This window comes from Phalacrocorax carbo, chromosome Z, assembly GCF_963921805.1.
Source record: "Phalacrocorax carbo chromosome Z, bPhaCar2.1, whole genome shotgun sequence".
Lineage (NCBI taxonomy): Eukaryota > Metazoa > Chordata > Aves > Suliformes > Phalacrocoracidae > Phalacrocorax > Phalacrocorax carbo.
Window position 1 is genome coordinate 67927995 of NC_087548.1, and position 24593 is coordinate 67952587.

Genomic DNA, 24593 nt, shown 5'->3' on the forward strand with positions numbered 1-24593 from the left:
CTGGGGGCACAAAGGCATCTCTCCTTTATATGTTGAGTCCCAAGCTGTGCGAAGGAGGTGCAGATTTTTATGTTATGTCAGTTGTGTCTTAGGCTGTTAACTGCTTCTGTCTGCTGTTTGGAAGCTGGCCTGTTTTCCTGGCCAGGGGGATCTGAGATGGAAATAAGTGCTGAGCAAAGGACTGTTTAAAAATGTCATGTATAGCTATGACACCTCCACAAAAGCTCTCATGGTATTGCTTTAGTCATTAGCTGAGTGGATACTTGAGCTTAATCAGTATCAAAGCAACATACACAAAGTCATCTATTTCATTAAGCTAATTTGCATGACTCAGCTTACCAAGAATCAAATTTTCATGTATTGTCCATCTTGCTGTCAGCAAAATAAGGGGAGGGGGAGGATTAAATGGTAAGCAATGCAAGACTGAGATGTGGTGGTGTTTATTCTTTTTTTCAGAGATACCTGCTAGTCTCTCAGGAGCCTTCATTGCTTTTGGATACCAAAGATACAGACTAGTAAGGTTTATAAAGTTTATTTTTTAGTAACATCTGCTTAGAAATCAAACTTACAGGGCTTTATTAAGTGCCAGATCTTCAAAGCAGTGCGTAGTTAGGCTTTTAGCTGCCGCTGTGGTTGAAGAGGAAGGTAAGTTTTGGTTTGGGAGAAGGCGATGAGAGGATTAGAAGAGTTAGTGAAAATAGACCTTCAGCCTTCACTGGTCCCCAAGCGACATCGATGAAAGAGTTTTGTGTGTTGCTTCACACAACACTGCAGTCCCAAGGGAATTGCTGCTGCTGTTTATATCATACCAGATCTGGCTGTGGGTTTAACAGAAAGCTGTAATGTGCTGAGATGGCTGTTCTTGTTCTTCTGTTTTGTCCCTGGTGCTCATGACACTGTCCTCCTTCAATACTGAATTTTTGTCTTTCTTTCCTTCTTTCTTTAAAAAAGAAAGATATTTAACATGCTTTCTTTTCATTGCTGCTAGAATTGAAACTTAATGACTTGAGTGAAACCATATTCTTTTCATTCTATCATCTGGTAACTGTTTACATGTTAAACCTTCAATTTGTCCAAGACATTGTGACTGAGGTTTGCTTTTAAGTGTGAATTTGTTGTGATGATTAGATTACTTTGGTTAAGCCCAGCTGTTGGCGTCTAATAATTAAACATAATTTAACTTGATTGATTAGACAGAATGAAGGAAAACTTTCATAAGACAACTGAAAAAATGTGGGGCATATTTTCTCTCGTTATTGAACCAAGACTGAGTGGTGAATTCTGCAGTCTGTTCCCAGATCCTGCCCAGGGTTTTTTGACCATCAGTGTTCCTAAAGTCTCCTGTTTAGGAAAAAGGTTTTATAAGGAATCTTTTGTTATTTGGGTAACTTGTTAGGTATAGCTAGAAGAAAATGTAGCTCTGACTGACCAGTTGGTAACGATGGAAAAACTAAACAAATGTATGAGTTGAATATTCCTAGTGAGACAAATCATCATGTTTGTGCTCCTTAAATTGCAAAACTGTGCTCCAAAGCCATGTCCCTGCTAAAACAGAACTGCAAGCAATAGCTCATCTATCTTGAGGAATGCACCGTGTGTGTGTGTGTGTGCGAGCGGTTCAATTTTTAAGGACTTGGTGCTGGACTGGAGGGCAGCAATGGAGTGTATTTGTTCTAGCCCAAAACATTGATCTGAGTAGTTTGGGATGTTGGAAGTCAGTTATTACAGAGGCTGCTATGCTATAGAAATGCTGTCAACATTTTTACAGCTTGGTAAATAAAGTGTTTGCTTAAGGAAAGAAAAGGGCCAAAGAAGACTTGTGTGTTTGAATTGAGAACTGCAGGTGGGAACAGTTTTTCTTGTACCTGTAAAAACTGAAAAAAAAGCCTTTATCCACATATGTATGTGTTGTCTATGTGGACTCTAAACTTTTCAGGACAAGGCCTTTTTTTTAAAAAAAAAAATTGCACAACACCTAGTGTTCTTGGGATAAAATACAAGTTTAGGAAAAAATAACCAAAAGGAGCTCCAGTGCAGTAGTATCTTCTGCTGGTGAAGGTCCCGGTTTTTTTTTCTTTATGTTGGCAGTGCTACTTTAATCCCCAGCAGGATTTTGCTGCAGGAGTTGTAGCCCAAACTTTATAATCGTGCCAGTGACAGACAGAAACAAAGTTATAGTCTTCTAGTTTATAGTTGGGTCCAGCCAGCAATAGAAGTAATAGTGTGGACAGGACTGCTTAGTGCACTACTTTGTTCAGCTGATGCAGGACATTGATTGACTGTAGATAATGTGCAGCTGCTTTGTGACAAAGCAGTAATCAGTAATCAAATTGCTATTGTAGGAAACCATCAATTCATCTATTGTATAGCTTCGCAAACTCAAAAAGAAAAGGCTATAAGAGGGAGGAAAGGTTGAAGACTGCTTGCTGCTGAACAAGTTCAAAGGAGAGGTTTCTTAACCTTGTATTAAAACTGCTACCTCTGAAGTTGTATCTGGTTTTGCTAATTAGAGCTGCTTTATTTCAGGCCTGTCATAAAAAGGAACATACCTTTTTCTGTGTTTACATTAGAAATACCTTGAAAGTAGCATATTGGAAATTAAAGGTTTTTATAGATTTTGTCTGTGTTGATCCATGCAGTACAATTAATCCTACCTGAGAGAGACGTAGGCAGGAGGACCATATGGAGGATATGTGGCTTAGTACTTTTGTCCTAATGTGTTTGGTCTTGTGCATTGCTAAGCATACACGGCAAGAGAAGAGGCTGAAGTGGAAGTTGTTATGAAAAGATTTCTGTCCCTGTTTGCGTTTCCAGTCAGGCAAAATTCTTCTGGATGATGGTGTCCTGCTCCTGGGGGACACACAGCAGGGGTGACCTGCTTCATCCTTGGCAGAGGAAAATGGTTATCTTGGCTTGGTGGGTTAAGGAAAAAGAGGGTGTCTAGCTCTATCAACTGAGATGGAGCACGGCATTTCATCTATCTCTATGATGGAAAAAGAAGGAACGTGCCTGGTGAGCTCCAGAAGGAAGCAGTTCCACTCCATCTTCTTCATTGTCGAACCCCTGTGAGAAAGCTACCACATCTCTGTCCTGGTTTCTCTGCATAACACCTGCCTTCGGCACTTACCAGCATTCAGCTAAGAGAAGTAATGTCACAAGGCAGCTTTACTAAAATGTACATTAAGAGGTATATGCCAAGTTTACTCATCCTTTGATCATCAAGAGCTGTTTTTTTTATTTATGTGAAGCACTAGTGATCTTCTTAAAGCTGTCCAAAAAAGGAGGGAAGATACCATCTGTCCCCACGAGCTTGCAGCAGAAATAACGTTCTCAGCTTCTGGGGAACGTAACGGTGTGTGTGAGTAAAGGGAGTAATCTGTTCTGGTGTAAGGAAAGCCAAATCTGTTCTTGTGTGAGGAAAGCCAAGTCCTTTTACGAGAGAGAGTCCCTGTATGTAAGCGCCGAGAAGGGAGGAGATTGTGGGGAGGTTCTTAGGATTCAGAAAGGAAGTGTACAAGCATTTCTCACAGCCTGTACCAAGGAGGCATCAGAGTTTTCAGTCTCACAAACCAATTCTGTTCTTTATAAAAACACTTTATTGTAGCGCATTGCCAGTTTGCAACTTCGCCTTGCTAGTCATAGGTTTGTGTTGCATGTTGGCTGTGTGCTCCTCCATGCAGACCCTAGACAGGTTGTTCATACTGTCCCAGGCAGTAAGTAATTCTTTTGGGACAGCAGGGAAAGAAAATACAGTAATTTGCTGAGGGGAAAGAAGTTGGTTTCTAGCTGTAAATTAAGGAGGGGAGTTGTGGTAGGCACAGGTATTCAATGAGTTAATCGTAAATTATCAAAGAATTTCCACTTTTTTCCCTGTTTTTTAAATATGTAAGAATATACTCAATATTCAATTCATATTTTTTTTAATAAAAATGTTCTTCAGCATGTTCCAAGAGTGCCATTTGTTCTGTGACTGGACATGTTTCTGACTCCACGTGCAATAAGCATAGCTTGCTGGTAGGTGAACTAAATAAAGGTCTTTCTCCTTTCTGGAAGTTTTGTGAGAGTGTGGAGAAGCTCTGGGCTGCTTGTCCCACTGAGGTACCTCTATGGCTGGTGTCTAGGAAAAGCTATTGCTGACAACCGTGAGGTAAAGCATATGCCAGGTAACAGGGTCCCTCAGAGCTTCCAGAAAAGATTTTGTAGGTTAAGTGCTTTCTTTCAGAGTTACATCTTTCCATCAGAAGAGGGGAAGTCCCTGAAGGGATGTCCTTTGGATCTCCTTTTTGCTCCAAGTCATTGAGAGAGATCTTCCAGAAAGCTTTTTCACTGAGCCAGGTGTTCATCCTGTTGTTCAGGGTAGCAGAAATTGCCAATGTATATAGTCATTGCAAAATTGACATTTTCATGAGCACAGGTTGAATATGGGGTCATGCATATGCAAAGAATAGTCTCTTACTTAAAGCCAATGCAACGACATTTATCACAGAAGAATAAAACCCATAAGATTATGCTTTGAATTGCTCACAGGCAAATTTTAACAAGAAGAAATACAGCGTGGAAAATGACCAAAAACATCTAATTTGCTTATTCTAAGAAAACAAGAATTCAAACCAAAAGAAAAATTTTTTCTTTTAAAAGATTAAGTATAACCTCAAATTTCACAGGAAATTTGTATGTGGTATTTCCATTTTCTCACATTAGATGGGAGACTTTCCCCAAAAGCCATATAAAGTTAGAATTTAACTGAGTCTTTACGTAAGGATGTGTACTTTTATGAGGATGAAAGTATTAATAATATACAGTTCTTTATAAGTGGAAGGTTTATAAACAGGTAAAGCTACATCACCCATTAGCCAATGCAGGTGGTATGAGCTGCAGAGCAGCCACAGTTTTTTCTAAAGTCGGGTGGGAATCAATACTCCACAATCTAGCAGACGTCAGTTTCAGCATTTCCACTGGCATAAATGAAAGCAAGCCAATGCCCTTTAGTTGTAACTGCTAACTGTGTGACTGTGCTTCAGGCTGGAGAGTCACTGCTCTGTGGTGCAAGGAAGCATGATCTGTGAGCCATCATTCATACATGTAGGCAAGGCTTGACAAGGGGTTGCCAGACTGGAGTCCACTTGAGAAGTCACACCTTGATGCCAGCCCGGACCTCTTCAAGCTTTGCTACTGGGTTCAGCATGGTCTGTGCATACAGCCTTCAATCGCATTAAAAAGTAATTTGATTTTCTGGTCTAATGTCTTTTGTGCTTTTTTTCTCTTCTATCTGCTGGCACGAATTTGGGTCTTGGCTGTAGATCAGCTCCTGGCAGCTGATCAGCTGAATGTCCACGTTATTGAGGGCAACCCAAAGTTAGAGGAAACTCTCTTTGCAGCATTTGATATAAATCACATAAGCAGCAGAACTGCAGAGCAAGAAATAACAACAGTAGTTTGCCAGCTATGCTGTCTCCTTCTCTGTTCCTGCGCAGGAATTTTTCTTCTTTCAGGCAGGCTAGGAAAGATTCATTTGGGTTCAAACACACCTGGCAGACTTGTTATAAACCCGTAACTGTGTGTGCCTACTCATCAAGCAATCTTGCTGAATTCACATACATGCACTCAGCTAATGAACCATTACTTTTCCTGCATCCCCCACCTTTAAGGAGTTAAATTGCAGTGGGCGGGGAAGAAGAGGAGGTTTGGAAATAGGTCTTTGGTTGTCTGAGAAAGCCTTAGTGTTTTGGTTAGAGCCAAACTTTCTTCAGTGAACCCCAGGGCAGGAGTCTTACCATCCTGGTGATGGTGGATGTTATTTCATTGCTGGGATGATGCCTGCGTTCTGTCTCTTGCATGCTGTGTGGTTTTTTCAGCTCTGCAAAATTAGCTGGTATTTTAGTAATGATGTTTTTGGCATCAGTCATTAGCTGTGTGCTGATGCCGTGAAAACGACTTTTCTTCCCGTGTATTTCATTATTTGCAGTTGGAACCTGAATGCAGCCAATCATTCCTAAAATAGGAGTAGGAAGCACAAGCAATATAGAAACGTCTTTGTCTTGCTGCGGGGTTTTGGGCTGCATAACTGAGCCTGCCCTAGCACAAGACCTGGAAACAGGCTGCTCTCTCATCTGGGTGACAGTCTGGATTGTCCTTTGCAAAAACCCTGTGCGTGGTATCGAGGAGGCAGAGGATATATCCTGCAGAAGAAGAGAGCAACTTTGCCTTGCTCTACCAATGAGCCGGAGAACAGATTAGAGGCTTTTCCTATCCGCAAGGAAGCTCATCCATCATGCCCCATTCAGGCAGTCATACTCAGTGGGCTTGTTCTCTCTTGCTACACTGAACCTTTTTCTCCACAGCTTTTCCAAAGAAGTAGAGCACATAATAACAGAGCTATTGCTTTTGTAACTTGTACTACAGGCATTTGTCAATGCTGCTTTGACTTCCTTTTCTATGCTGCTCTAATTCCCTCATGCTGTGCAAAGAAGCAGGTGTGAACAGATGTGTAAGGATGCTTGTATTCTTCAGTATGTGGGTGAATGTGTGTCAGGGGAAGAGAGTACTGTATTTATGTGGTGCAGGGCCCCATCTCTCCTAACTGTAATCTTTTTTTTTTACTTTTTCTGACCCATGCCACCTCGATTTTAAGTTTGCCCTTGAAATCACATCAGCTAGTTCGTGTTTCCTCTCAGTAACAGACCCCCAGTAATTAGAATGATCTTGCACTGTTCTATTAATCACAGGAACTGTGATTTTTATATTCAGATGTTAATTGATGATATCTGCATATAGCATTTTCCCTTAAAATAAATTGAATTACAGTAATTAACCTTATGTCCAGGTTAAAAGAGAGGATCATTTATCTCAGCAGTATCCTGGAAGTAGGTTTTTTCTTAAGTATCTGTTGGCTGCTTGCTTTGCTTTCTGTTTTCTTCATAACCCTGAAGTGGTGGAATGAAAAGAGTGAAAAATGTGTCATGTTGGCGTATTGAGGTGATCCCTTTACTCAAAGGCATTCCTGAGGATAGGGTACTTTCTTGTATTAACTTGCCCATAAAGCTGTTTGGATTATATATGATGTAAAATTTGGGAATTTGTGGGGCATGAATCTAAGCAGAGCAAAGCTCAGAGTCTGCCACTTGCAGCTAGCAATTACTAGCAGACTGCAGGAACTGGATTATTGCAAGCATCATGCTCATCTCAGAGGAAAAGCAAACTACATAGATTTTCTGTCTCAGAGTCAGATTTATGCTACTCCTTTAAGGTTTCAAAAAACATTAGCAAAAAATATTGAGCAACAAAGAGGAATCATGAAAGATAGACATCTATGGAATTTCTCTGAAGTTTTAATAAAAAACCTTTCCTTTTAAATCTGGGTGAATGCCCATGAGTATATGGGCACATGTGAATGGATGGATGTCTGAGGGAGAGAGATGTCAGAGGTAGTGCTGAGAGACAACGTTCCCAGTTAATTTGATTGTTTTCTTAGCACACAGAGTCTTCTGGCTTTTTTGCCCTACCTGCTGGTGCTCATCCACCGGCATTTTTAAAACTTCCCTCAGCAATTATATTTGTTTTGCGGACGTTTTTCATTTTTGCAGTAATCTGTTCTGTACTCTTCTTCAAGGTGAAGAGAAACCTGAGAAACTGATTTCATAAACAAATTAAGGGATAAAACTACAAAATACATATTAAGTACTCTTTGCTTACCTGCATTTTTTTAACTGACAGGGACAAACATAACTTACCGTGATGAGTTTTCCTGATTTCCAGAGGGAAAAGCCTTGCCCTTTTTTCCGCCTGTAGAAGTCAGTTTGCCTGACCACAATATGTCTGCATGTCATTGTGCTGAGCAGCCTTCCCCAGAATACGATGCTGAGGTTTGCCCTGAATTTTCCTGCTGCCATGACTAGATCATTGCAGAATGGAACAAGTGGTGAGCTCTCCAGAGGTGGCTGTCAGGGTAAAGGATTTTCAAGTAGTATGGCATCCACAGCTGGAGTAATTAATAATGTAAATGGTAACGTCTGTTCTTAGCATTTGCAGTGGTACAGAAGATTTCATTCACGTTTTGAGGGTAGCTTGATATCGTATCAAGCCACTTCGTGCCAAAGTTGATTGGTGCCTTTTGAAAAAAATACTCTGACAAAACTTGCTGTTTCACTCAACGCAGATGAAACCCAGTTAATGAGTCGGTTTTTGCTTAAATGGATTTAGGGCCAGAACTGGCCAAATTACGTGAAAGCTAAGCAGTGTGCTCTTATTACTTATCAGCTGACTTAACTGTGAGGATTTGCATTTCTCTACTGTTTTATTATCTTAAAAAATGGACACTTATATTACAAATAACTGGGACAGGTTTCCTGGAGAATGTAGCAGGGATTCATGCATTAAATGCACAAACGTTTCTTGCATTAACAAAAAGCAAAGGGGAATTGTGATTATATTGAGCTTTAAACACAGTGGTATGTTCTATGGGATCCTAACTTTTACTTCCGAGTTAACCTATGCCCTCATATATCGATCTGATCTGTTACACAGACGTAAGAGCACTGGAAATGAGGTTTTTCTTCCTGGTTAGAGGGTGAAGAAGGACTGCAATCCATTTAAGTATGTACCAGCAGTGAAAGGAAGCAAATGCTAAGTATCTGAGGGAATCTGACCTGAAGAGTTGCCTGAATTGTAGAGATTGTTTTAGGATTACTGCTTGATCCTAATGTTATGTTTACAGCAGGCATGTGGCAGCTGAGACAATGCCTGCAGGGCTGTGTCAAACTTCTAATCAGTGACAATTGTCAATATTATTGTGAAAACATATCAGGCTTCAGATTTCACCTTTGTTATCTAAAATGAGAGAAAAACAAAGGGAGGCCACATTTCTTTCCTGTTATAGCTTTGGGTCACCTGCAGCTACATAATTTTTATTCCATCCATCAGATAAGAGAATAGAAGGTCAGTTGACTGGCACTGATATTTTCCAGGCAAAGTAAGGGATGGGGAGAGTAATGGTGTTGCTGGTAGTGTATCTGGTTTTTATTAGGCATGCTGAGATGAAACAGCAAAGTATATATTAGAGATGGCGTTCTTTCTTGTCAAAAGGCAGTGATTGCTACATTTAGCTCTTAAATCAATTCAGAATCTTGACAGAGGTTTGCTGAAGTCCCACAAATAATCAATAGAGCTATTTTTATCTCTCAAATGAGTAAGGCTTTTAAAAATAATAAAGGCATCTTTGTAATGACCAACAAAGCTGTTCCAGAGTTAGGTCTGTTGCTCTGTGTGGTTGGGGGTGGTGAGTGAAAGGCATTACTTAGGCATTGTCTTTGTTCCATTCTGCAGGTTTATAACCCCAAAATAAAACTGCAAATGTTTCTGGCAGTCATCCTCCAGGCACAGATGGCTTTCCTCCCAGTTTTGGCAAGCCCGATTTCAGTATAAAACTGAGCAATTATTAGAAAGTGAAATATTGCATGATATAATACCACTACCACCACCATCAACATGGTGACAAATGGAGCATTCATTGTTTCTGGTGCTGTGTGAGAGAGTTAGTGCCACTGCATTACCCCTTCCTCTAAAACCTGTACCTTTGCTGCTGTTGGTGATGCATAGACTGAGGGATGGAACAGAGCAGATGCTGTAGCAAGGAACTGTGGCCATTTTCTCATTTGCGTTGGCTCTATATTTCAATGCAAATATCACTGAACAGGTGGCTGATGAGGCCCCCGTGGACTGTTTACAGTAAAGGTTACAACCAAAATCGATAGGCCTGAGATGCTTCTAATTCCATCTGGGAGATGTTCATCTTCCATCTGACTGTTCCCTCTCTGAACAACAGCATCTTATTAACGCTGCAGTCATCAGGGATGTCTCACTCAGGTCAGCAGAAGGTTTCTCCTATTTAGGCCTCCATTTGTTCTTTAGATTTTCTTTTTGCACTACATCGGATCAAGCAGTAATGTTGATCTTGACAAGACAGGTTGCCAGCATTAAGCATGCTGAGTTTTGCCTACTGACTTGACACCTGCTACTACCATTCGGCAGGCCGAGGCTCATCAGTGCTGCCTGGGGTTGTCCAGATCTTTTCAGCTTATGGCTTGCTGAAGCAGGAGGTAGTGATGTTACATATCATAGCTGACATTATTGTACATGATGCATGGCCTTACAAAGTTGCAAACAAGAAGAGAGAAAAGCTGGTAAGGACTCACGTTTGCACAAACCTCAACAAAATAAGCAAGTACCCCTGAAACTTCCTTGAAAAGTACTTTGTATTTTGGCTGAAGTTTTATTTTAGACATGCATTTTTGCAGGTCTTAGTGGGAAGATCTGCATGGTCCATGTATCTGTGTTTCATCAAACTAGTAATGAAGTTTGTATTATTCTTTTTAATGAAGGTAGATGCTGTTGCTTACTACATGAGGCAAAATCGCTCTCACTGGTGTCTTTCCCTTGGGCCTAATCGTCATGTCTAGTGTGTGACCCACAGCAGCTGGGCAATGAGTAAGCACTACTGAATCCAATTAAAATGGTAGTAAAGTGTGCATAGCAGAGGGCATCCATGCATTCCTCTTACGGCCAGGGAGAACTTTTTGTTACACATGAAAGATGAGAGGGAGTATGCTTCCTACACATAATTTAGGGTCAACGGGGATGCCAGAGAGGTGGGGGCTTCCCTGGGGCACTGCCTCCCCCCCACCAGCATTCAGGAGCGACACCTTGCCCTTGTTACCGCATGATTTGAAGGTGTTCAGGTGATAACCCCAATGCATTCATGCACCACCCTCTCTGGCACAAGGGCCAGCTACCTGGAGTGCTATAGTGCTTTTTTGGCCACGGGAAATAAATGGCCAGCTGTAGAGACAACAGGAGCAGGACAGGAGGGTGAAGACAAATGATGGCTGCACCACCAGTCACAAAAGGATGTTGGAGATTGGTGGTGACGATGGGCACAGAGCTGGCATTAAGTGTCTGTGGCCACCTGCAACACCATTCAGGTGACTGAGCAGCAATCATTAGAGAAAGGACAACACAAGCAAAAGAGCTGGCCATCCTGGGCACCCTCCTGCCATGTGCCAATTCAGTTGTTATGTCTGGCACTCCGTGCTGTGTCTTGCTGATAGCCACTTGTGTCTCTTCTCTCTTGAGCTCCCCAAGCACCCGCTGAGCTTTTGTTCAATCACATCTGTCTGATCCCCTTGGCACCGTTCAGCCTGAGCATTTTGCACGATCCCTTCTGCTGCCAGGCGCAGCCACCCGAGGTGGCTGAGCAGGAGCTAGCCCACCACCCAAAAGGAGTAGACAAAGGATGCTCTCCTGAACAGCATTGCTGTGCTGGCCTAACTTTCCTCCTTTTCTGGAAGCTGCAGCCTGCAGGTTGTATTCCTCTCTTTTTGTTGTTGTTGTTGTTGTTGTTGCATTATTCCTAATTCCTTTTTCTGACTTGCACAGAACTCTTGTCTTTCACTTTCTAGGAACTGTGAATTTAAAGGGGTAAATAGCAGTAACAGCATCTTCCACTCAGAGATTTCCAAGGGCTTAGCCAAAGCAGATGAAGGATGCTTGCCAGCATCACATGGCAAATCTGTACCATAGTAGGGAACAGCAGTCAGGTTGGCCAACTGGTTTCTGTGCTCTGCCGTCAGCGAGGCAAAGCATGTGCTGTGTAGATCAATACATGCTTTTTTATGTATGAGTAGATAGGTCTTGCTCTCTAAGCCTCTTTCAGTGAGACACTGAAGTAGGACTTGGGTTTCTGATTCACTTGCTTGCCTTCTTTTACCTCAGGAGAATCTCAAATCTTTTTGTTACTTCTGTTACGCAACTCAAATCAGTTTCTTCCCTGCTTTCTTATGGTCCTTTTGTTTTCCCCAGGGTAAGAAATGCTGACTGTGATGAGAAAGGCTATTTGCTGAGTATTTCCAGGGTCAGTTCACAGATGCTGCTACTTTTTCTCGTCATGCATTTTTCCTTATGCAGTAGTTCAGATTTTTGGTTTCTTCACTGTGCGGTTAAATGCTGTTCCTTCTTACTAGACTTACTGTCTTATTGAAGAATAAGTTATTTCTACATGTTTGTAGAAGCAAAAGAATTTGTTTAAGACAGTCATGATTTTTTATGGCCATTAGGTTTTCTGATCTTGCTTCATGCATAACACAGACCATTGAATTTTGTCTGGTAATTCTCACATTAAGCTTAATAATTTGTGGATCGAAGGGCAGCTGTCGTGTATGAACACAGTCCATGATGGTATAAAGAACGTTTGTAATAAATGAATGTAACAAGATCTGTCCATTACTGGGCAGGCTTACTGTGCCATGGGAAAATTCTGACATGGTTACATACTTCGATATTTTACTTGGAGTTAACACTGGGGTTAGCTGAACATGCAGTGAGGCCAAAGCAATAAGATGGGAGGTATTCTAACATGGAAGAGCATCCCTTTCAGTAGTTATTTACAGATGTGTCTCCACAGTCATTGCAGTTGCTGTTGAGTTTGTGCTCAAGATCAAATCTGGCCTTACAGTTTTATGGAATTTACCAGGAAGTTAGCTCTTCTGTTCAGGATTTTTAATGTGATTTGTGTAACCTTTCTGGAGCTTACAAGCTTTAGAGACAATAACCTGCTTACTAGGGTATTATGGCAGCAGCCATGTAATCATTTCCTTAGCCAAGCATCTAGTCTATATGCGTTTCCACTCAGACTGTCATTTCCTAAATGACTAAAATATCAGACAGCAAAAAGCAGAGCTCATCATGGTGGCTTCTTGTTGTTCACATAGCCAAGGATAGCCATAGTGGAGGGCTCTCGGCACAGGAAAATCAGACTTTTCTCCTTGATTTGGAATGATCATTAATTTCTTAGCTTCAGAATCTCCGTCATGCCAGCAGCATGATTTTTACAAAATTAAATGCCCAAATGTCAAGCATCTGAGGAGTGCCTGTGTATATGAATATGTATACTTATATGTACACACAGGCTTTGAGTGAGTAAATATAATAGTCATAGTGACTATTGCACTAGTATCCAAATGCCCTACTTAGGTGTGGTTCACCTTTGAGCTGCAGTGTACAAACAAAAACTTACTCCATCTAGGAAGACAAAACTCTGATTCCTATATACATTAAGAGATCATATGGTTTATTTATAATTAATCATATTTCAAAAAGGAAGGAACAGAGAAGTAACCAGAACAAGTCATCTTACATAGGTATTTGAAAACATCAACTTCAGAAAGATGAAACAGCACCAAAGGATCTTGCATAAAGTTATATTTGCATTGGTCTTAGGCATGCACGAAGCAGACTAGTTGGGACTTTTTGAAGCTTGAAAGAAATCTGATATACTCCACCAACTCAATGGCTACAAGTCATTGCATGAGACAGAGATTATAATACATGCTCTTAAATATTTGCAGGGCTGTATTTTATTAGTATGTGTGCTAATAAAAAATACCATCAAAACTCACTCTTCTTGTCATCACTAGCTTCCTTCAACAGGATCAGTAATCATGTTTTGAACAGGGAGAACTGGCGTTCTCAGAGCCAGTTCGCTCTCAGTGGTATGGCTTAATGCAGGCCAGACTGAACTGCAGTGGTCTGCATTGGCTGAAGAGCTCTCCACTGATGTTTGCAAAACTTTTATTTGGAGGCAGTGCCTGTACTTGCTCGGCATCACCGTCTAGCTGCTCATGCTCCATCGGACACTGCGTTCACAAGCACTTTTGATTAGAAAGTAGTTTCAGCACAGTTGCAAGTGAGAACATTTGCATCACTCCCAGGAGCCCAACCAGAGCTGAGTATTTGCTGAAAAGGAAATTTGTACTAAAAATAAGTTGACCTTCTCAAATCAGCACTTTTCTGAAATTCCACTGAAACAGTACAGCTCTTTTCACCATTGTAAAAACAGCAAAAGTAATGTTATGTTTAACTAATTACCTCCTAGTAAAATGCTGCCTTTAGATGCAACTTGAGGCCTACTTGATGTCACTTTATTGGCACAGGCATTGATACAGATGTGTAGTCCACTCGAATCTTTGACAGATCAAATTAGACCTTTTGCATTTACTTCCTATGAATTTGAACAACTATTTTAGCACTAAAACAACAGAGGATTATGCTTTTTTTCTCTCTCCCTCTTTTCTTCTCCAGAAGCTACCCTTAAGAATGGCATGCATATGAATAAATTTCGTATACTTAAAAACCTACTAATCCAGTCTTTGTTAGAAGGCAGTATGTCAGTTCATTTGTCAGTTAATTCTTTTCAGGTAAAAGAAAAAAGATCTGGCCCGATAACACGTACATAAAATGACAAAGCAAGCATGCTGGGTGTTGTTCGTTTTCCTGGAAGCTGTCTCCTGTATATATTTACATGGAGCAGTACACATGTCTGAATGAGAAGTATGGAATGACAGTGCAGAATCACCCATGGGAAAAGTTTTTCAGGCTCTAAAGTGGAGTGGCAGCAATATGTCTGCAGTACCGTAATGCTTTCCTCATAGCGTGCCCACATTTTTAGATAGTGGGTGATGTGCTGATAGGGAGTATAGAAAGCAGCTATTCTTATGCTCCAGAGAGTCTCACTGTGAGCCAGGTGGTTTGAATTGTCAGTCTGCAAACTGATACCATGGATGAATAAAGTTTAAGTAGAAGAATTGGATTGCTTGATAAGTTTCTTCCCATTAAACTGTTGCTCCTTGATTGTGTTTCAGAAAAGACTTCTGCATTGGACTGCAACAATTTTAAGAAGGAAAGAATGTAATTCTATTTGTGTATTAAGATAAGGCACTTTGTTTTGTCACTTTGCATTGTAGTTACAGGGTCAAAATTTTTAAAGCAGCAAAATTACATTTTGAAAAATTGTGTAGAGAGAAAGGAATTAATCCCTTTAATGTGTATGTTTTACTTTTAAATTCATACCTTTTGAGGGAAGCTGCATTTCCAAGTATTGTATTTACTTCTGCTGCTTATTTCTACTTTGGGCATTCCTAAGGGCCCCAAATGATGTTTAGCTGGGCATGGAAACAAATAAAAAGAAACAGTTCCTGCCCCAGAGAGCTAACATTCAAGTGAAAATGTAGGAGGTGATTAAAGAGACAAATGGTGGAAACAGGTAAAGAAAGTGTCTGCAGGCAGACATCGCTGTGTCAGTAATCATACACAGCTATCGGCCTAACCGGTGCTAGATGGAAATGCTTCTCTTGGGGCTTGTATGTACTATCTTCTAGTATGCATTCTCACATAAGGTATCATAGACAGACAGTGTCTGCATTGTGTTGCATTTATTCTTGCTATTTTTATTGTTTGCCATCCAACACTTTATTCAGTTAAGGTGTCGGTCATTGCCTTACATTAAATTTTATTTTTTTCTAGACTCAGTCTAACTTGATGTATCAGTTATTTTGCTTATTGAACTAGAGAATCAGCCAAGTTTCCAATCTGTGTGTTAGAATAATAGGCAAACATAGGGTATAAAGATTGTTAGTCCTTATGGACTGTATCACCCTGCAACACAGTCCCTATTCCAATCCAGTTATAGGGGCTAGAATTTTATTTGAAAGTAAATATCTGATAAGGCATATTAATTATTGTGGCATTTTTCAATTGGGTAAAAGATAAGGAATCAGCTGTGTCTGTGAAATTACAAAGGAAAATGAAAGACTCCAGACTTCTTAATGGTTTTTTTTTTGGCATCAAGAAAGGATACATAGGTATCTAATATTAAATGGTGTTGCAGAAGGGCAAGTTAGCACTTTGCCAAATTAAGTTTCAAAGACTATGTAGGTTATGAAGTTTGACTTTCTGACCATAAATCTTGAATGACTGACAGACTACTGTAAAACAGCTTTGTTCAAAAGGAATCTTTGGCAGGTGGCATCAAAGGTTTGAAACTCTGGAAGGGATGAAAAGAAAACCCCACTTTTACACTGATTTCCCCTGCAGATCAACGTCTGTGTGAAATTTGCCTGGGAATTATGAGCTATTTACTGTATTATGTGCTGTTTTCTTTCAGTGTATCCAAAGGCCCCTGTGGTTCCTTTTATCTTCAAGATTTAGGGATATTTTTGTACATGAAATGTGAATGCGTGAATGCATCAGTGGAACACAGGGAATAAACACTGGTTTTAGACAGTTCTGTTCTCCTTTATTTTATTACAAGTTGGGGTATTGGTTTTATGGCACCTAAATTTATGGGTACATATTTTCATGCTAAAGCCCAATGACATGTTCTGCATGCTCCATCAAGCTCTCTCTGTGTTTCTTCACTTGATTCACAACTCTGCAGGGTACGAATCAGTGCCATAGTATAACCCTTAATCTCTTTAACCAGAATAATGTAGTGTGGTGGTTTTTTATTTATGATGTGTGTCATTGTGTCATCATCTAATTATGTAAACCAAAGGGGAGAACAAAATATTTCCTGAAAAACTCTTTATCAGCTGTTGATCAGTCCAGAAGACAAAGTTTCTTTATTGCCTATAGCAGCTGAGGTAGAAAATTCTTTTTAACTCACAGATACTTAAGTCTGTCCTCAAGCAATATGTGGCACTGCTGGGATGTGGGCTAAAGGGAAACTGGCCTGGTAGGGCAGTTTCTGCTTAGAAACACAACATTCCTTCTCAGGTACGGTGAGAGCTTGAGGAAAAGGAAAGCTCCCTCTACTCTCCATTGACTATTTTTAGCCTTCTGTATGCAGTGGTTAAAATTGAATCGACAGAAGGCACTTAAGCCCTTGTTTGTCTTCCACAGGGTGAAGTGAAGAAGTGAAGCCTCCCAGCTGAACTACTATGAGGTCAGAAGCCTTGCTGCTATATTTCACACTGCTACACTTTGCTGGGGCTGGTTTCCCAGAAGATTCTGAGCCGATCAGTATTTCGCATGGCAACTGTAAGTATAAGAAGCCAGAGGACTTAATTTGTTTAATATTTATCAGAGGACTTCGAATCAACAGTATTTTGTTACAGTTGCAATGAATAAAGTTGTTTTTCTTGGTATAACCCAGATCAGCCAATTTATATTCTCACATACTAGTATAGGAATAGGACTTTTTCACATTGACTTAGTGACTGCTGGATGGTAAACTGCTTCATCTTCCAAAACCATAGCCTTTCTCCTTCTCAAACAGAGACACTTCAGTAGCATAATTGAACGAAATATCTTGCTCTAGCCAGCAGTAAAGGAATGAAACCTTCTCCCTGCCCCACCCCAGAATCAAGGTGTCCCTCACCTGACTTGTGAAAATGTTGTTCTGGATAACCAGTGAAGTACCTCAGATATCAAGCATAGCACACTAAAGTAAATGAGCTCTGAAAACATAATTTGTTGTTCTAATGCAAATAGTTGAACTTACTTCTTTAAGCTCTGATGGATTCTACTTTAGCATTACGCATTTTTTTCTAAGCTGGAAAAGTAGCTAAAAACCAAATAGTGACAAAGAATCTTTTGTAACAGGATGTCTCTTACCAGCATTAACTGGCAAACTCTCCCAAATCTAGGGTAACACAGACAGCTGCAAGTCAGTATTAGGATTTGCTGGCTAAACAGGTGAATAGCTTTCTGTGTATTTCACCATGCAAGTCAGTCCTTAGCATAACTGATTCTTTCACATTTACCTCAACTCAATTAAGATTCCTGCAAAGAAAAGTCTTCTGAGGTCCCAAAGGTTCAGATGTTTAAAAAGAAGCCTTTAGTGCCTGGGTCTGTAGAAGTATGCTCAGGACTAGCAAGCCAGCAATGAGTAGGCTTATGTTTAAGCCTACTTTGGGTCAGGAATTTGAATTCCAAGTTCATCTCTTTTGGGCTGCTTGCTGTGCTTTGGGGTGGCCTTGGCACCCGTAAACTTGTCTGTCTTGGGTAAGACCAAGCTGAAAAACAGACTCCAGGGGAGCATGTGATGCGCTCCAAATGCTGATAGGGATACAAGAACAGGGCAGAACTGCTCTAAAGCAAACCCTGCTGAAACATGTCTAGTGTGAACACTAGATCTTCAGCACAAACATTTTCACCCTCCAGAAGGGTGACACTAATCATCCTTGCTAATGCAGAAATAGCCAGTCGTGATCCTTTTGGAGAAATAGAACATGGGATAACTTCTTCCCCTGTGGCATGGCATGCTGAAATACACATGAATGTACAAGCCCCAAGCTGGTGCTAGATCCGTTAGTTACAGAGGAAACAGTACTGGAGAGAGAACAGCTTGACAGTTAAACTTGGCATTTTGCATGTAGGACTTGGTCAGAAGGATTAAGCTTCTGAACATAAATCCTGCCTGGGCTATCTTAATTTGCTTCTCCAAGAGTTCTCAGCATCTGATTCGCAGGGAAGTTCCTGTTTCTGTACAGTTCTATCACAAGGCTTTTTGATGTGTGGCGCTCTCAAGAGCTTTGCTGAAACCATGATGTGAGTCAATACTTCGGCCAAGCTTAATAGGGAAAATATGTTTAGGGGACAGTAGCTGAAAGCACTACAGCAGTAGCTGACTTGCTGAAGAAACAGACTCCCTCAAACAGCTCCAGGTTTCTGGGAACGCATATTGATGGGGAAAAGGCTCAGGCATAGCAAGGTGCTAGTCAGCTCTGTAAAACACGAACAAGCAGCAGTTCTGCCTTCATGATGATGCTCATCAGAGGTTTATCATCCTCCTGTCTTCTAAGTTAATTTTGTTTACTTAATTACCTCCCTAGTTAGCGCATCTAGATGTCACGATCACGTATATATATGAAGTCTGACAGCAAGGTGGCTCTTGGTGAGAAGCGTTCACTGTTGTTATAGGGAGTACAAACAGATCACCTGGGGAGCAGCAGCACACCCCATGTATGCTGAAGTCTCACCAAAAAAATCATGGGAAGAGTGAAAAAATACTTTTGCTGACTGATAGGGTGAGGGGAACGCTACTTGTTGATAGCATAAACTCAGTAAGGGGCCTCTGGTCAGTATGTTGTCCAGTTCCCAGAAGAACTGGAGTATCAGACTGGTTGCCAAAATAATATGCAGTGACTTTCATTTTATAAAGTTCAGGTAGTGATTTCCCACCATTTCTCAGAAATCCCCACAACTGTTCTACGATGGCAGTCCAATCCTGTAGAAAACCTGGGGAGCTGGCACTTTGAACCAAGGAGGGCCAAGTCTTTCGCTTTAACCACTACCAGTCCAGTCATTGTGGTGATTGATGGGCCACTGTGAAACAGCTTTGTCCTGCTAGACACCCTTTGGCAGCCAGGAATGAACATTTAAGCTCTGCAAGCAGTGGAAGAAAAACTGTGAGAAAGTGCCACGTACCTATGTGCCAAGAACTCCAGAACAGCTTTACGCTCTAAAAAAACTCACAATTTTTGTCTTCTACAAAGGTGATGACTTTCTCCTTTGCAGCTGCAAAGACTGTAACCTTGAAGAACTCCGCAGCACCCTGTGCTCATGCCTTCCAAACTGAGGCTGTGGTGCCGGGGCAGAATGGAAACCACTGGTTTTGTCCATAGCTGGGCCCCATAGTGCTCCCTGTTAGCATGGTTTCAGTTTGTGGTTCTCTTTTGACCCTGGGTTTTTTTTTTTTCCCTTCCTGCAGATACAAGACAGTATCCGGTGTTTGTGGGTCACAAACCAGGGCGGAACACCACGCAGAGGCATCGGCTGGACATCCAGCTCGTCATGGTCATGAACAGGACCCTCTACGTTGCTGCTAGGTCGGTAGTCCCCTGGTTGGCTGCTCCTTCCTTGCTGCTTTCAGAGGGGGAAGGTGAAGATGAGGGACATTCTGAGTTCTTCTATGCCAGACACATATTATTTTTAGGATTCTCTCACGCTCAGAGCTTTGCAGCCTGTTAATAAGACATATAGGAAACCTTGGTATTCAGTCAAGTAAGGTTCAGTTTTGCGAGATGCTGAGACAGTCCTTTCAGGACTACACATCTGCCTTCCTTTGAGTCCGGTAAGAAGGAAGTTGCCAGAGAAATTGTTCAACCCCATGGAGGAGAGAGTCCATCCTCATCCTGTAATTTTATTTGTGTACACAATTAATGGCATATTACAGAGAATGATTCTGCTGGTGCACAAATGCATGTTCGGATAAGAGTTATTAAAATATAACATTGCTGGTTTAGGCATGTTTTTAATACTTAAGACAAAAAAGAGGCAAACATGTTTGCTGCTGTTCTTTTGATGTACTCAGCAAGGTTAATTGAATTTGGTGTCTCTATTTTTTTGGAGAGCTATACTGTGCAGATACAAGCACATGCCTTTTTATAAAAATTGCATATAGAGCCACATATTATGTTTGCATAGCTCAGCATGGCACCATCAGCTTCAGTGGAGCTACACAGATTTATACAGCTGCCAACCTGGCACAGATCAGTTATTAACACTTCCTCTCCCTTCCTGTTGTTAGCAAAGGAGATTGATAATCTTAGAGTGGATATTACTTGATGGATGCAGGATAAATGCAAGAAGGGTCCAGATTAGCATGGGTGGGTAGTCCATCTCAGGAGCTCTTTGGCCTAGATCCTGTTTGGGACTTCCCCACAAGCTGCCCGTCTGGTAGCATCTTGTTTCCTGCCAGTTTTCTGGGCCTTCTCCTCCATCAGAGAAATACATGCCCTTCTGCATGTGCCACAGAGAGGCTGTTGCTGCAGATGGGAAAAGTGGTGGGTAGGATGGCAAGGAAGTGAGGGGGAACAGCTGCTGAACAGGCAGCCTCTCGCCACCAGCCCTGTCCTCAAAGCCCTGGGCAGCCTCCGGGAGCTGCCTGGCTTCCTTCTCAAACAGCGATTCCCCATCTTTTGGGTGGTCGGTTGTGTCCTGTGGTGGAAATCAGCCTCTTGATCTCCACTCAGCACCAAGTAATTAGTTGTGTCACACTAGCAGAGACACTGAGTGCCATTTTTACAGAGCCAAGTCCCTGGCTGCAGGAGGACCACATTCTACCTGTTGACTTACCCAGGCATTGCCCCTAAGTGCAGCTTCTTTGGGCTTCTCACTTATGCCAGTTTGTACAGGATCTAGGCATCACAGCTCTGGGTTCTTACTCGTGCCAAGCCCTTGCGTCAAGTCTGGGCAAAGAGCATGCATCTTTCCATGGGGAGCTGTGGCAGCGCTGGTTATAGTGCACAAAGAGTGGGCAGCCCCACAGCAAGGCCTCTGTGTGCTTTGCCTGAGGTCAGGGCTTAGGTTTTTTTCTGCATTTAGTGTGATAATGAGCGGGGTGGGGGAGCAGGCTGAAGGGGTTTGAAAGGTGGTGGCAGGATTTCCTGCTTTTCATGGCCGAGTTCCCTTTGCTTTCCTTATTTGTTTTCCTTTAAATTAGGAAATCATTTGCAGTGAGAAGGTGGTAAATCTGCTTTGTGGATTTTGCTCTGCTGTATTCATAGTTTGTTCCCAGACTGAGATTGACGCAATTAGACTGTCGCAGTGCCCAAGCAACTGGTATTACAGCAGGAAAACCCAACGAAACATTTTAGGATGTGAAACCACTGTGTGCACGAATAGTATAAAGAATGCTAATATTCAGGGAATATGTATGTGTACTGGTATGTGAATATGCATTCTTACATGTTATGTGGCTATATATTTGTATAAAAGTGTTTACTACAATGAGAGTGCTTATATACCACTAGGATCTAGTGACCTACAAAAAAGAATAAAGACCTGGTCTGTTTTGTACGTACACAAGCCCAAAAAATCTTACACTTTTTTTCCTGTAGTAACTCAAAAACTCTTTGACATATTCTTTTCCCCCTCCACTTGTTACTGAATAAAATCCCTGCTGGGCTGAGAAGCCTATGTGATACAAGTTAAAATTCAAAGGTCATTTTTATCTTTAAGTAATAAATTTCAGAAGATGACTCATCCTTTGATAACTAGTGTGAATGAAAGTTTATAACTGCAGTACCACATCTCCTTTAAAAGTAGTAGTAAATCTAGAGACTGAAGCAAATGTGTACACAATCAAAGGGGTTTCTCAAAGAGTTTTGAGACAACATTTATTGAAAACTGTAGCTAACATAAATCCTGTAGCTACCATGAGATGTTGCTTTCATGCTGGATTTTTTTAGGCATTGAAATATAGCAATGCTAAGTTTACATTTGTACCAAATTATCTGAAAAGCAATCAAAGCAAATGATTAAACATTGAGAGTTTTTATTTTGAGGTTTTTAGGTTTGGATTAAGCTTTTTGTTTGTTTGCTTGTTTTGGAAAATCCAGCACTTTGCAGGCAGTTTCCTTGCACAGGAGAGGACTTACTCAGATGTGACAACCACTAACACTTTATTATTGAGCGACTGGCATAGAACAAAATTTCTGTCTGTCAGTTGCTTATTTGGTCATAGGGGATATGTGACTCTTTCATTACCTATTGCCAAATAAAATTTTGTGTCACTTTGGAAAGGCTTTTTTTCATATCATCAGGTAGAGAGATCCAGCCAGTATAAATTAGAATAACTCAGCTGAAGCCCTTGAAGCCGTGCTGTCCAAATATCTGGCTTGCAGTCTGTAAAGGACCAGCTCTGTTTTCTTTTTTCTCGTGGGAAGGGAACTCCCTCGCTCTCTCTCTCACAGTCGCCCACACCCGCGTGCAGGCACCATTTTCTAAGTTTGCCATGTCTCCTCCTCCCATTGTCTTGTGTGGTGGCAGCTTTTGTTCACATTATCTGTCACCCCTCATGTGTATGTACAAAACGGTTTACTGAGCCTGCGAAGCATCGGGATAGCTCCCTCCTCATTTGCAGTTACACATTTCCAGACGGTGCACTGAGTGGCCAAGGGTCATGCACAGCCGGTGGCGTTATTTAAATTCCCTTCCTCCACAAGATTATGCCATGGCAACAAAACGAGGTTCTGCTGGCTGGAGGTGGGAAAAACGGAAGCTCTAGGATTAAGTCGATTTGTGTTAGAATAACTTAATTAGCAGTGAGCTGTACACATACCACAGCTAGTAGATCGTAGGAGTTGGGCAGCAGTGGGAAAAGGAGGGCAAGGACAATCACACATTGTGGTTAGAGAGCCCTCCCCTGAATTTTACGTCTTTCGCTTTCTGCAGACATTGTCAGCGACTACGTTTCACGTACAGCATGAGAAAATGATACGTAATTTGCCTGATACTAACCCCTTTCAGATGATCCCGTAACTTAGCACATGAGTTTTCTTTGAACTGTTTCTTGAACCAGAAAGTAAGTCTCCTGACAGCCGTTTTATTGAGAGCGGAACTAAATAACCCAAGGATCATTCTGAATACCACCACTGTGTTTTCCAATTGTCTTGTTTAAAAAGAAATAAGCATAACTACTGGAAAGTAAGACTGATGATTAAAATCAGGAGCTGTGCTGGAAGAAGGTGTTCAGAGCTCCAGCCACACCTAATTTACAATTCAAGAGATTTTGTTCCCACTTTTATGTAGTAGGAGTGACAGCACCAAAGATTGATGTACATAAAAAGGGAACTGTGCAGTAATCTTTGAAGCTGGTATCATGCTAATAGGTAATTTTAGTCCAGCACCAACCGTGACCACTGCTCTGCCAGTAAAGTCAGGCAAATAATAAACTGAAGCATTAAACTAATCTTGGAAGTAAATGACAGCTCTGGTTTTACGGAGTCTGGAGGAGAAGAAAACCCACAGCTCTTCAGTTTGGCATCTTACAAAGCAAACAGCTTTAAGCACCGTAGCAGACAGTGGATTTTTCAAAGCCAGTTCCCCACAACAATGCTACCTCTTTTCTCCACGTGAGAGAAGTGTTGCTTATTCCTTTTATAGCAGTGTTTTGTGTTTGCTTTATTGAAGAGACTAACACTGTTTCCCCAAAACCCAATAAAATGAAGCTAACCTTGAGAGCAAGGATTTCTAAAATGGGAACAGTCTGTATCTACTTTCAGCAGAGCCGTCCAGTGCTGTGGATCAGGCTCCAGCTACACAGGTTCCTGCATTTTGAAAAAGCCAATGTTATTTCAAGGATAAATGAGACGGTCAGTCCCAATTTGATGTGGCAGTTACTACAGCATTGTGGGTTGGTGGTTTTTTTTCAAATTTTAGGGGTTCCATTCAGAGATGTCCTTTTTCTCAGCTTACACAGAGGGAAACGTTCAAAAATATCTCTTCACCTGGGTAGCTGAGTCTATTTCATCTTTCCAAGGAGAAAATGACAGCTAACTGTAGAGGGGGACAGGTTCTCAGGAAAACAGGAAAGTAAATCCAAGCAAGAAATGTGAACTTTTTTTCAGAGGAGTATTTTACAGTTTAGTCTGGCCACCAGTGTGTGAAGAAAAGAATGATTTCTGGGAATAGTTTCGTGGCTGTCAGGCTTTTGCCTACCATAATGTCAATCAAATTATTGCAGCTGAGGTTAGACACATAACTTAAAAAAAGAAAGAAGCATTAACCTCTTTTTAACCCTGAATGGCTAAATGTGTCACAGTGACCGCTAGCCCAGAAATCTGGCAAAGTCTGCCTAAGAACGATTGTAGCTGATTTCAGAATACTCAAAAACATCTGCATGCTAGATCATGGCATCTGCTGAAGGATCTGTAGAGCAGAAATGATACAAGGCTCAACTCCTTTCCAAAATATCATTTGTTCAAATAACTGCTTTTGGGAAAGAATCTTGCTTTGGAGTTTTGTAGCATTTTTCTTTT

The 24593-nt window shown here is 41.2% G+C and overlaps 1 protein-coding gene across 5 annotated transcripts in view; it reads left to right on the forward strand.

Annotated features, from left to right (window-relative positions):
* Positions 1-24593, forward strand: part of SEMA6A (semaphorin 6A) — a 115723-nt gene that overhangs the window by 34124 nt on the left and 57006 nt on the right. For all 5 annotated transcript variants that reach the window (XM_064439178.1, XM_064439181.1, XM_064439182.1 and 2 more), the window contains exons 2-3: positions 16729-16866; positions 19541-19658. In XM_064439178.1, coding sequence (XP_064295248.1) covers positions 16767-16866; positions 19541-19658 — 218 coding nt within the window. In that variant the 5' untranslated portion in view covers positions 16729-16766. The remainder of the gene's footprint in view (positions 1-16728; positions 16867-19540; positions 19659-24593) is intronic.